Raw genomic sequence first — 14,023 nt, forward strand, 5'->3', positions numbered from 1 at the left:
GTCTGCAGAAAAGTTGGGCGACCATGGCCCCCGGTCACCCCCGGTTCCGTTGGCCCGGCAATTACGGTTTCAGATTGTTGCTCTCTCTAGAGATGCAAACATCACGGAGAAGAAGGGTGAGGGAAGTGAATCTTGAGTTTAAACGAAGGCTGTGAGGTCTCAAGATAGAATCTGAACGGAAATTTTTAGGTTTATAGATGGGAAGGTCTATAGGTTGGAAAGTATATTAAATGATCCATATTTTCAAAAGGGTCGTTAGTTTGAAAAGACACAAAGGTATAGCAATCTGTTTTCTGGAACATACCGAATTTTCGCCATCAACGCAGGTACCCCCGTGCATACAAGGCTGACTTTCACATTCGTTAATGTCAATCTCGCATCGCAATCCTGTATATCCAGGAGGGCACGTACAGGTATACGAGTTCACTAAATCGGTGCAGTTGCCCCCATTCTGACATGGCGCTGAAGCACATTCATCGACCTCGATCTTGCAGTCTTTGCCAGTGTAACCATCTGCACACTTACATGAGTAAGCAAATTCACCACGAATGCACGTGCCGTTGTTCTGACAGGGCGAAGCGTAGCAAGAATCGTTGGCTGCAAGAGTTCACAAAGCACGAAGTAAATTGAAGGTACGTGAATGGATAATGAAATTGGATAAATTGATAAATAGCAAAAAAGACAGGCAGGTTAAAGAGTTCCAAGATTCTATAATTAAGTTCATGATCACATGTTGATCACTCTATGATCACAGAATAAAGATCAATTATTTTCAATTTTTCTAATTCTGAGGGCATTAATACCAATGCAGTACAAAGGAAACGAGGACAGCAATTGTTGCCCCACTCAAGACTTGAAGACCTTTCTGAAAACTTCTAAATCCTAGAAAAGGGTTGTTATCGGGGACACCAGAGAGGGTGGTGTAGTGGCAACCGCCCCTGTTGCCATTTGATAGGACGAGCAAAGGGGGCAAATTGCCCTTTTCATAGAAGTACTCTTCACTTCGGCCGTTTGTAAGTATCAAAAGATTCATATGAAATTCTAACTGTACTGCCTTATTTATGATGACATTTCTCAAAACTTGTAAAGAAATTTCTTACGCAAAAAGTAAGCCGATTTTCAAGATAATAGTCTGCACACAGGCTACGAGATACTTAGAGAAGATAGAAATATAATGGCAGCTACGCAAGAAGTATTTTTAGCTGGAAAATATTTTTTATCTGCCTTTTTACTCGCGCTTAACCCCTTAGCCAGCAGACGAGTCGGCTGATGCAAAGCCACTCACCTGGACATTCTGAGACTGAAGCTGCGCCTGTTTTGCCGCCAAATGCTCCTCCGCCGGGACAGAGATAACAGACCACTCGGCCAGTGTTGGGTTGGTAAGTGCCAATGGGACATTGCGTGCAAGGGCTGTATCCATCCCTTGAGAAGTTACCCGCAGCGCAAGGATCTAACAGATAGAGCATAATAGTCTCAACAAAAGCACTAATAATAATAATAATGGAACCTTTTCATTTTGAATTCCAGTTAAAAAAATAAATACAAATCTCACTATTACAAGGTAATTTGTAACTGGCTAGCCTGTTTTTACAAAATAAAACTATTACAGTCGTGGTAATGAAAAAAGAAAAAAAAAAGTTAAAAGGGGAGTAGCTCTGGGTAAGTCCATGTTTTGTTCCTACAGCAAAATATGTAATAGGTGGTACGAATGGATATCGTAGAAAGCTTAGAAATAAGATATCGTTTGTGTTGATCATCGATGGAAAGAGAGTCACACATTTCAAGGAATGAGCTGCATGAGTCGCTGAAGATGCCAAGAGAGCCGATGGAGAGATTTACAAATATGACAAATTTAAACCTTGGTCTTAGATCTGAGATAAGGCGAGCATATTTTAAACGTTTCCTTTCTGCATTGCAGTTAAGGTTAGTTTCAAATCCTATCGTTAGTTCCAAAACATAAAGAATGTTTTCCTTTGTACGCAGAAGTAGATCTGGGCGCAGATTGTCTCCAGTTATGATGGATGGTGAGGAAAAGCCAGGTATATCGGCAAAAAGAGAGGATCCCTCTATTGCTTTCAAGGAGGTTGCAAGAAAATTTATAGCAGAATTATGACGCCAGGTATAACGACCTTGTTCGAGATAAACTTTGCAGCCTGCAACGACATGGAGTAAAATTTCGAGAAGAAGGCAGAATTCGCAATCAGATGATTGGCTTAGGTTCCAAAGACTTAGATTTTTGCGCGTAGGGAGAGTATTGTTCAGATATTTGATGGTGAAGTTGAAGATGTTCGTAGGTAGATTCCTCTGCACAGTAGATCAAAGACTATTGAGCTTTTTAAGATAGTGGTCAAGAAGAATTGAAATAATAGCACCCTGGGATAGAAATTGGTGTGCCATGCGCTCTCTACTGTCTGATTTTACTGTAAAGAACTTTAAAGTAAAGAAAATAACAAGCGATGGCGTAGCCAGGGATGGAAGATCAGTGGGGCAAAGAGGAGAAAATTTTTGGTGACCAGACCCCTAGAAATTTGGAAAAAACTGGGCATTTTCACGTGGCAATTTTCCGTTATAAAACTTCATATGTAGCGTTTTGTGGCTGACCATATTCTAAAAATGTCTATGTCCTTCACAATTCCATTAGAGTTTATATCCTGGATTGTGTAAGGCGAGAGAGCACTACGTGTAAAAGTGATTTTCAAAAGTTGTAATCAAATATCTAAAAATAATAAATAGTATTCAGAATTTTTCACCCAAGTCCGTTCTCATTGGAGCAGGATCCACGGCAAGCATTTTAGAATCAAATTTTTTTAGGATTGGACTACTTTAGCATTTTAGTTTCTATTTATCGGGAATTTCTCAAGAACTCCGTGTTATCTAATAATCATCTCGAGCCAGTTGTAGAAGAAGAAGAGGCACTCATTCTTCATATCTGACTTGGTTGTGGATGAAAACTCTTCTATAATGGAGAACGAGACTCAAGACAGTAATGTCGAAAGGAAAGAAGAGGAGAAACAGCGGGAAAGTGTTTTTGCACCCCGCCATGACAGCCCTCCCTCGACCATCATGGACTTCATTCGTGCCGAGCTTGAACAAAGGGAGCTACGTCTCGCAAACAAGATCATGGCCAATCTGGAAGGAAAATATCTGGAAAAAGCAAATAATGAGAAAGTGCTTATTGAAAGGTTAGAAAGGGAGGTGGATTTTCTCAAATCAGAAATTCAAAAAAAGAACAATCTACTTTCAAGTTTGCTCACAAACATGGAAAATGGCAGGACTAACAATCGAAACGAAGACAAAGGTAGCGAATGCAAGATTAATGCAGGACCTTACACAGACAAAGGCAATGAATGGAGACAAATCATCCCCAAGAGAGCTGGAATCAGAAGAACAAGCAAGGAAAAGAGGCCATCTAGTGAATGCGACTGGCATGCAAGTTATGAGGATTTTCCACCGCTATCGAACAAATTTGACCTGCTGTCATCGTTGGAACTGAATGATACTGCTTCAGATCATTTTTGTACAGTAAAGTCTCCAGTAAAGTCACAAGAATCTAATAAAGTTACGGCAAGGAACAAAAGAGTTATTCGCAAAGATTTGGAAAGAATGCCATCAAGGCAAAAGGATCTCCATCGTGTTATTGATCAAGACCAACAGCCAAAACGAGCCCAGGATTGTATTACTATCATCGGCGATTCCATGGTAAAAAATATTCAAGGATTCAAAATGAAGCAAGCAATCAAGAATGACCGAAATGTTTATGTTAAGTCATTCTCAGGAGCAACAGTGGATTGTATGAACAGTTACGTTTGCCCAACGATAAAAAAGAATCCGAAGACAATCATTCTTCACTGTGGTACGAACGATTTGAGAAGATCCCAACCTGCCTGCAACATCGCTAGAGATATCTTCGAATTAGCTAGAACATTGGAAACCAGGAGTAACTCGGTCATGATTTCAGGGTTGGTACCCCGGGGCGACTCGTTAAATGGAAAGGCCACTGAGGTAAACAAGTTGCTGAAGCAAATATGTATAAGCAAGAACTTGAAATTCATTGACAATTCGAATATAGATCCAAGCATACACCTTAACCGTAGCAGGCTACATCTAAATGACCGTGGAAACACGCTTTTAGCTAACAATTTTATTTATAATCTAGGATATTGACTAGAAATCGAGGGGGTAAAACCATACAAAGAGCTTCCCATCGGCATAGAACCTGGGAAGCCTGATCTATCCAGCGCCAGTATTTGTAACGCCCCAGCAGTTACTGCTGGAACTACTGCGCATGACCTACATGACACCACCGACGACAGTGATGCAAAATCAGCATTACATAATCTGCGTTTAAAGAACATAGGTCGTATGACTATTGGGTATCTAAATATAAATTCCATTAGAAATAAATTTGATGCAATAAAAGCGATAGTTTCACAGAATCTTGACATTCTAATGGTCGCCGAAACAAAAATTGATGATTCATTCCCAAAGGGACAATTCTATATTGAAGGTTATGCTGATCCACTACGACTTGACAGAAATTGTGAGGGTGGCGGTCTGTTGGTCTATGTGAAAAGTGACATCACAATGAAGCAGTTAAAGTCATTTAAATTTGATCTTGACATTGAATGTATTTGTTTTGAAATCAATTTAAGGGGGAATAAGTGGGCTCTTTTCAGTGTTTACCGACCACCGTCCCAATCACAAGATCACTTTTTCGAAAATCTTGCTTGGCAAAGCAGTTTATCATTACAGTGAAAAATATGACAAATTTTTATTACTTGGGGATTTTAATACAGTAGAGACAGGTCAACAGATTCGTACCTTTATGAATAGCTATGACCTCAGAAATCTGGTGAAGGAGCCAACCTGTTTCAAGGCTGACAATCCACGGTGTATTGACCTAATCTTAACCAACAGATATAGGAGCTTCCAACATACCACCACTACCGAGACAGGTCTCTCTGACTTTCACAAAAGGATAGTCGCAGTTTTGAAAACGACGTACCAAAAGGCTGGACCTACTATTATTACCTATAGAGAATATAAGAAATTTTCGGAGCAGACTTTCAAACGAGAACTTAAGGAAGAGTTGGCTAGCATTAAAACAACTGATTTAGACTACAGTTCTTTTCAAAATTGCTTTGAGAAGGTACTTGATAAGCATGCCAATGATGGTCCCTTCATGAATCGAGTTCTTCGTAAAGCTACTATGCTGCGCTCTAGGTTGAAAAATAGATATAATAAAAGCCGCACAGCTGAACATTGGGAAGCGTTTCGTCGACAGCGTAATTTGTGTGTCAAATTATTTTGAACGGAAAAAAGAAATTTCTATAAAAATTTGAATACTTCTGATATTACAGACAACAAGAAATTTTGGAAAACTGTAAAACCTGTCCTTTCCGATAAAAGTCGATCGAACTCAAATATTACCCTTATCGATAATAATAGGATGATTTCCAATGATAAGGAAGTTGCAGAAGCCATGAACGATTATTTTATATCGATTACTGACTCATTAGGTCTGACAGGGAACAGGGAGGTTACCATAAGTACAAATGGTTTATCAGATCCTATAGAAAAGGCTATAATGAAATATTCAAAACACCCTAGCATTAGGAAAATTCGCAGTTTTGCTCGAATTAACGGCTACTTTAAATTCCAAGAGGTTACTGTGGAACAGATGCACTCTGAAATTGAGGGGCTTAATCCTAAAAAGGCAACAACCTTTGGAAATATACCCGCGAGAGTGCTGAAAAATAGCTCTGACATTTGTTCCGAATCGTTGCAGCTTATTTTCAAAAATTGCATTCAAAATGGTGTCTTTCCTGACCTATTAAAACTAGCAGATGTCACTTCCCTCCACAAATCGGAGGAGAAAACCAATAAGAAAAATTACAGACCGGTTAGTGTATTACTAACTGTTTCAAAGGTCTTTGAGAGACTTATGGATAAACAGATTATTGATTATATGCAATCTTATTTATCGTCACTTTTATGTGGTTTTCGTAAAGGGTACAATGTGCAGCACGCATTAATTCGAATGCTTGAAAAATGGAAAGCAAGCTTAGACAGGGGAGAAAATGTTGGCGCAATCCTTATGGATCTCTCGAAAGTCTTTGATTGTATTAAACATGACCTCCTTATAACAAAACTAGATGCTTACGGATTCAGCCATGAAACACTGTGTCTTGTTAACAGCTACTTGGAAAATAGGCATCAGAGAGTTAAGATTAATGGATCACTCAGTACCTACAAACAACTGTTCCTTGGTGTTCCGCAAGGATCAGTTCTTGGTCCTCTCTTCTTTAACATCTACATAAATGACTTACTTCTCTCCTTAATGGATACGGATATCTGCAATTAGGCGGATGATACAACTCTATATGCGTGCGATAAAAATCTCAATAATGTAATTGCAAGGCTAGAGAATAACTCAAGTATAACTATCCAATGGTTCGCTGATAACTTTATGAAGTTGAATACAAACAAATGTCATTTACGTATTCTTGGCAAAAGTTCTAATCAACAGGTTAGAGTTAATGTAGGAGATTCTATCATAGAAAACTCGGAAGAGGAAAAGCTACTAGGTGTTGTGATAGACAAAAAACCCAGTTTTGAGACACATATCAGTAAGTTATGTAAGAAGGCTGGTAGCAAACTCACCGCCCTCGCTCGCATATCTGGATACCTGGACGCTAATAAACTTGAAATCTTAATGAGAGCATTTGTAATTAGCCAATTCGAATATTGTCCACTAGTCTGGATGTTCCACAGTAGGCACTTGAATAGTCAGATTAATAGAATACACGAAAGAGCTCTGAGAATTGCATACAAAAACTATGATTCTAGCTTTAACACTCTGCTAGAAAATGATGGCTCGGTAAATATTCATGTAAAACACCTGCGAAATCTTATGAGTGAAATGTTTAAAACAAAGGGAAATATCAACCCTCCTTTTATGAGGGAGATTTTCTGCGAGCGTCATGCTGTTTATAATTTGAGAAATAATAATGAATTTATGGTACCAAGAGTAAGAACAACCATTTATGGAACCGAAACTATCAAATATAGAGGGCAGCGTCTTTGGCTCTCTTTACCTCAGCACATAAGGAATGCTCAATCTATTAATGAGTTTAAGAAAGAAATTAAAAGCTGGAATGGCACAGACTGTACATGCAAACTATGTAGGACGTTCGTGCCACAGCTTGGTTTTTTGTAATTCTATCTTTTAAATAGTTCAGGTTTTTATAGTTTTTTAATGGATCATTTTGTATTTAAAATTTTATGTATTTAATCTCGTTTGTATTTAGTTGATGTAGTAGTTTTAACAGTTGGCTTGGATTAGCTCATTTCTTTGTAAATAGCTATGTAGCGCCAACTTTAAATAAATTGATTATTATTATTATTATTATCAATACTACAGGCTTACTGCAGTTGTGAGATGCGAAACTGCCATTGATAACAGTATTTTTCAGTTATGAAGCAACATATACAGGGCAAGGTACTAGTTTTATTCTTTTTCGGATCGTTGAATTTTTGTTTTCCTAGTCCTATCTCGCATTATTGTGCTGTTTTTATCGATGTGCTTTGTTCGTGCTTATTGTTTTACATGCTAGCCTCGTTTTGGCAACGCATGCGCGAAAAAACTCTCGCTGAATCCAAAATGCCTAAAGACGAGGGTAAAAAATACAGAGCGCAAAGATACAGGAAAGATTTGGAGAATGAAAGTTGGGCTCGCAACTGGTTGAATGCTTCCAGAAAAGGTTCCAGTAAAGCTCATTGTCGTTTCTGTGACAAGAATCTGGCTGCTGGAAAGTCAGAAATAATTGCCCATACAAAAACAGCACTTCACGTCAAATTGGCAAAGAACGTAAAAACGAATAAATCGCTGAACACCTTTTTCGAGGTAAAGAACGACGATAAAATCAAAGCAGAACTTAGTACTGTCGCATTGATAGCGAGAAGAAATTTGCCGCTTAACTTCTTAGATCATCTGATGGAAACACTCAACTTTGTAGCAGACGATTCGAAGGCCAAAAAGGTGGCTGACACAATGGTGAAATGAGCCTGTAATTGCTGTGATACACTCGCTGAAAGAAAGAACTATCAGAAGATTGGTATTGGGACATATCCACTAGAAATTGTGAAGAAGGGAAAGACAATTTTTGAAATTGTCCTTTTATTTGGTAACTGATGGGAAGACTATGAGGCTGATGCCCAAATTTTGTTTCTAAAAGTTGGCCTAAAAGTTAAATTTGGGCCTGTACTTAAAGATGGACTCAACAGAGATGCCAAAGATGAAAAAAATCAGGATGCACCTGCAGAGGATGGAGTCAGGGGGCCAATGGAAACTCAAACACTTGATTTTATAGAGAAAGCCGCTTTTCTTCCAAATATCCTCAATTTTAACCTGTGAATTGGATACCCTACAGGCCGATCTACAATACTGAAGGCTCCACGTTCGAGGAGCTCATTGCTACAGTATACGAGAAAGAAGTATTTTGGAAAAAAACCTGTTCAAAATACGCTTAGGGAAGGCAAGCGAAGGGCTGATAGAAAAACAGACAGATTGGTTGAGTAAATTTAACATGGACTCGGACAGTCAAGCAATAGCACTGAAAGTATTCGTGATTATGCCAATGCTATTGATGGATAACATTGCCAAATAAACTATTTCTGCCGGAATAATTAAACCGAGCAATGTTCCCGTACGATAAATTCAGTTCAAGATCAACAAGAGGAAAACAAACTGGTTATAATTCCAAGGTTCTCTCAATCGATGGTATTTGTAAACAATGAATCTTCAATCTAGATTCCAACATAACCGATTACTAAACAATATCCATATATTCGCGAAACATAATCAACTTTTATTCTATACACGCGTTCGTGTTCCAATCGATCAACAAAACCATCTGCATTCAAGCAATCCAACAATCAAAGTCCTATCAATCAAAAGTCCCATCAACGAAAGTCCCCCAACCTCGAATAAATCCCTTCATATACATCACGGAAATAAACTAAACAATGCTCATTATTTACAATATGTCCTCCGCAGAGTCTTCATGTTTTCTAACAGCTATTATTGCAGAAGCCTGTTGGATCAACAAAGGCCAATGATCACTCCATCATCCTTGGCCAATGATCACTCCATCATCCTTGGCCAATGATCACTCCATCATCCTTGGCCAATGATCACTCCATCATCCTTGGCCAATGATCACTCCATCATCCTTGGCCAATGATCACTCCATCATCCTTGGCCAATGATCACTCCATCATCCTTGGCCAATGATCACTCCATCATCCTTGGCCAATGATCACTCCATCTTCCTTGGCCAATGATCACTCCATCATCCTTGGCCAATGATCAATCCATCATCCTTGGCCAATGATCACTCCATCATCCTTGGCCAATGATCACTCCATCATCCTTGGCCAATGATCAATCCATCATCCTTGGCCAATGACAACTCCATCATACTTGGCCAATGACCACTCCATCATACTTGGCCAATGATCACTCCATCATCCTTGGCCAATGATCACTCCATCATCCTTGGCCAATGATCAATCCATCATCCTTGGCCAATGATCAATCCATCATCCTTGGCCAATGATCACTCCATCATCCTTGGCCAATGATCAATCCATCATCCTTGGCCAATGACCACTCCATCATCCTTGGCCAATGATCACTCCATCATCCTTGGCCAATGATCAATCCATCATCCTTGGGCAATGATCACTCCATCATCCTTGGCCAATGATCACTCCATCATCCTTGGCCAATGATCAATCCATCATCCTTGGCCAATGACCACTCCATCATCCTTGGCCAATGATCACTCCATCATCCTTGGCCAATGATCACTCCATCATCCTTGGCCAATGATCACTCCATCATCCTTGGCCAATGATCACTCCATCATCCTTGGCCAATGATCAATCCATCATCCTTGGCCAATGACCACTCCATCATCCTTGGCCAATGATCACTCCATCATCCTTGGCCAATGATCACTCCATCATCCTTGGCCAATGATCAATCCATCATCCTTGGCCAATGACCACTCCATCATCCTTGGCCAATGATCACTCCATCATCCTTGGCCAATGATCACTCCATCATCCTTGGCCAATGATCAATCCATCATCCTTGGCCAATGACCACTCCATCATCCTTGGCCAATGTCCATCATCCTTGGCCAATGATCACTCCATCATCCTTGGCCAATGATCACTCCATCATCCTTGGCCAATGATCAATCCATCATCCTTGGCCAATGATCACTCCATCATCCTTGGCCAATGATCACTCCATCATCCTTGGCCAATGATCACTCCATCATCCATGGCCAATGATCACTCCATCATCCTTGGCCAATGATCACTCCATCATCCTTGGCCAATGATCACTCCATCATCCTTGGCCAATGATCACTCCATCATCCTTGGCCAATGATCACTCCATCATCCTTGGCCAATGATCACTCCATCATCCTTGGCCAATGATCACTCCATCATCCTTGGCCAATGATCACTCCATCATCCTTGGCCAATGATCACTCCATCATCCTTGGCCAATGATCACTCCATCATCCTTGGCACACGTACTGACATCACACGTACTGAAATGCTGAAGGGTGGAGGTTTACAACAGCTGACAGAGAAATGCCGTAGGATCCAGGAAAGTTTGAAGCAGAAAAAAAACAAGGGAGATTTCAGCAAAATGTTCTCAAAGCTGATGATAGAAAAAAAGGAAATGCGATTCGACCTCTTAATGATGTGCAATTGGATAGAGAAGTCATAAATGTTCTTAAAGAGAAAGATCCTCGTCCAGCTGAGATAAATGAAGATTCTCTTTTAAATGGCCCAAAAGTAAATATGAGTAACCTTGTCTTCAATATTGATGAGCAAAAAAATTAGGACTCAAGTTTAGACAGCGCTTCAGGGCGCAGCGAATTCAATTATTGACCATAAAATATTGCGAGTGTCAATTTAATGCGCTCTTAATTCGCTGACTAAATCCGAGAGCGAAGCAAATAATTGAATTCGCTCATAATGCGCTCACTTGGGCGCATTATCAGTGCGTTATGAATCAAAATATGCATCAGTTCAATTCGCTTAATTGAAGCGCTCTACGGGCGCATTTTGAGCGCATCTAATTGAATTTAATTCGCTGCGCCCATAATGCGCTGTCTACACTACGCCTAAATTGAGAACTTATTCGTCTTTGTCATCATGCGATGCCCCCATCGCCAACATCTAGCTACAGCATTAAACAGAGACCGCCGAACCCCTTCCGTAGGTAAAAATAGGCTTTTTTCAAAATCCGTGGAGGATTGTGGGTAGAAAATTGAGTTGCTGCGTAGGTTGTGCGTAGGTAGAAATTTTAAAGGTGGTAGATTGAACAGAAAACATACCTTCACTTCAATTATTCAAATATTTAAAGAGAAAAGCTTCAAATTTTGATCTTCCCGTTTAACAACATCTATTAGTAAGCTCCGAAGAAACCCCTAAATGAAGAATCAGCGAAAAAACATCCCTAAATTATATTCGTAAAACTCCTCAGAAATTGATAAAACTTGTTCTAGTTGCTAAAATTACTGTTCTCGATATATTTCCGAGATCTCGTTATGTTCCCTGGCTTTGGTTGTAAAGGATGGCCAGGGATTTTGTAGGGATAACTCGTTAGAATACGCATGCGTACCTGCCCCTCGATGTTGATTGGCTCGAACCAATTATTAAGCCTTTTATCTCAAACAATAGGAGTGAGATCTCATTTCCCCAACAATTATTGAGATAGATGTAGATGTGTTTGTGTACAAAGATCTCGATATAATTGCTTATCAGACCACGGAGTGCTGCTGCTGCTGAGAAATAAACGATACGTAGGCAGGGGCGGATCCAGTGGGGTGCGAAGGGGGCTCGAGCACCCCTCAGATTTGAGAAAAAACTTTTTGGGGATTAAAGCTTATTCTACCGCAATTTTGTTTATTATTATTTAAACCATTTAAATAATACCGGGAAGTATGCACATCTCCTGAAATTGTTATTTCCGCTTCAATGCCCCGTCTCACAACTGTTCAACATTGTTATTTCAGTCCATGCATTGAAGTGTTATGAAACTCCCCCTGGTTGTCCTGTATAGCATTCTACAGACTCGGAAAGCATTGTCTCCTCTTATATCCAGCCACTTAAGGAACCCGTGGCCTGTAAATTATACGAGTTTCTGCACCCGTGGAAGTGAATCTAGCCAATCACGGTGCCAGGTCGAGGGGTTCTAAACTTTGGCGCGAGAACCCATGGATTTCAAAAATCCAAAACATCAAAGAATACCGACAAACCAGGGGGAGTTTCTTCGCTTCAATCTACAGTCAAATGTATAAGTGGTTTCATGACCAGGGGGAGTTGAGCTTGAACAGGGGGAGTTGAGGTTGACCAGGGGGAGTTGAATTATGATACAGCACGCGACGAATGCTTAGGCGCAAATTTGCAATATGTTTTCGTGGATCTTTTGACGATCTTTACCTGATGCTCGATGCTGTAACGGCAGAACTTGTAAACGCTGTGGTTTATATAACAGAACGGTTTCAAGTTTCAACTCCGTGTTTCATGTCTTATTCATAGACCATGAGGTATGATTTATATTCAGAGGATAAAGCTTGCCCGAGCCCTTGTTATTCTTTTTTTAATCATTCAAGAACTACATAAAAAACATCTCAAAAACTTGCCCTTACTATTATTGACCAAAAGGGGTTTCCTTTTTATACCTACTTATATTCCTGCGAATCCTTTTTTCTCTAAGAATTTCAAATACATAAAAATACTCAAAACGCCAGGCCCATAGCGAAACGTTCAGGGCCTTCGGTTTGGCGATGCATGCTGTGTTTGAATCCCTGTGTTCAACTTTTGCACTGCACTTCAAGGGCTTCATTCCACCAGCCACGTTATTATTTTGGTCAAGCTGATCAAGTTCTAATAAATGGCTGCAAAGAGTCAAAAATTAAATTTTGCTTTGAAAATCTGTGGGCTCGGGCCTTTTGCCACTGCGGGCCATCATATCATATTTGACTACAGTTTCTATACTTTTGTACCCTAAGTGAATATAAGAGGGTTGAACTGCAAATTGCGTTCAATTGGCATAAAAGCTGAAACCAAAAATTACTATATAAATCAAGGCACCCAGGCTTTTTAGTTTATGGAAGGCTTTCATTTCATTATGGCTTATTAGCAGGGGTACGGAGTTTGTGCATAGCAACACCCTGGGTTACCAAGCCTTACGTTCTAGAACCCCTCAGAATAATTTCTAGATCCGCCCCTGGTAGGTCAAGCTCCATCTGATGGTTTAAAAAACAGACATGAATAACTGTGTAACAGAATTCAACTCCTTCAAGGCTCTTGTTCACAAAGAGGTTCTCCTCCTTGCCGGCTCATATTTCAAGGACAAGACTAGAAGGCAGTACGAACTGCTTTCACTTGTGCAATAAAAACAATACTTGCTTTTGAAAGAGGAAGTTCCGCCACAAGAAACTTGGCCCAGGAGCAGCCAAATGCTTCGAATCCGACCTAAAATACATTCGATATGGACTCGAAATCCATAGAATTTTCTTTATGTACTTGGAATTATATTCCTAAAGCATTTTTAAATTTTCTCAATGAAAATTTCCAGGTCATAACAACAAATCAATGATTTTGCTGCACAATGAGTAAATAGTTTTCTAGAACAACCTTTTTAATTGCCTTGCAATTGTTGAGGCCTTTTCTCATGTGCTCTTTACTAAAGTCGTTTGCAACTGGTTTATGGAAAACCCGTTAAAACCTTGAATCAAGTAAACCTGTCTTAAAAAAGCAATAGAGGTATTTGTCAGTTGGGGACTGCATCCTATCTTTTTAGCCATCATGTACTTGCAGCACGATTCATGCATTTATTGTGTTTTGCAACTGATTTTGGAAAAATATTCTTCAAAGCCTGGGATCAAGTACCCCCGTCTTATCATAGCTAAAGAGGTACTTGCCA

General features: G+C 39.8%; 1 protein-coding gene across 1 annotated transcript in view; it reads right to left on the bottom strand.

The window, feature by feature from the left end:
* LOC135690980 (uncharacterized) overlaps positions 1–14,023 on the bottom strand; it is a 109,864-nt gene that overhangs the window by 25,090 nt on the left and 70,751 nt on the right. Inside the window, exons 27-28 of the mRNA XM_089116004.1 lie at positions 1,286–1,450; positions 305–597 (exon numbers count right to left, since the gene is read on the bottom strand). Coding sequence (XP_088972130.1) covers positions 305–597; positions 1,286–1,450 — 458 coding nt within the window. The remainder of the gene's footprint in view (positions 1–304; positions 598–1,285; positions 1,451–14,023) is intronic.

The sequence above is a fragment of the Rhopilema esculentum genome, chromosome 4 (genome assembly GCF_057945365.1).
Source record: "Rhopilema esculentum isolate cy_ngs chromosome 4, ASM5794536v1, whole genome shotgun sequence".
In the NCBI taxonomy this organism is placed as follows: Eukaryota; Metazoa; Cnidaria; class Scyphozoa; order Rhizostomeae; family Rhizostomatidae; genus Rhopilema; species Rhopilema esculentum.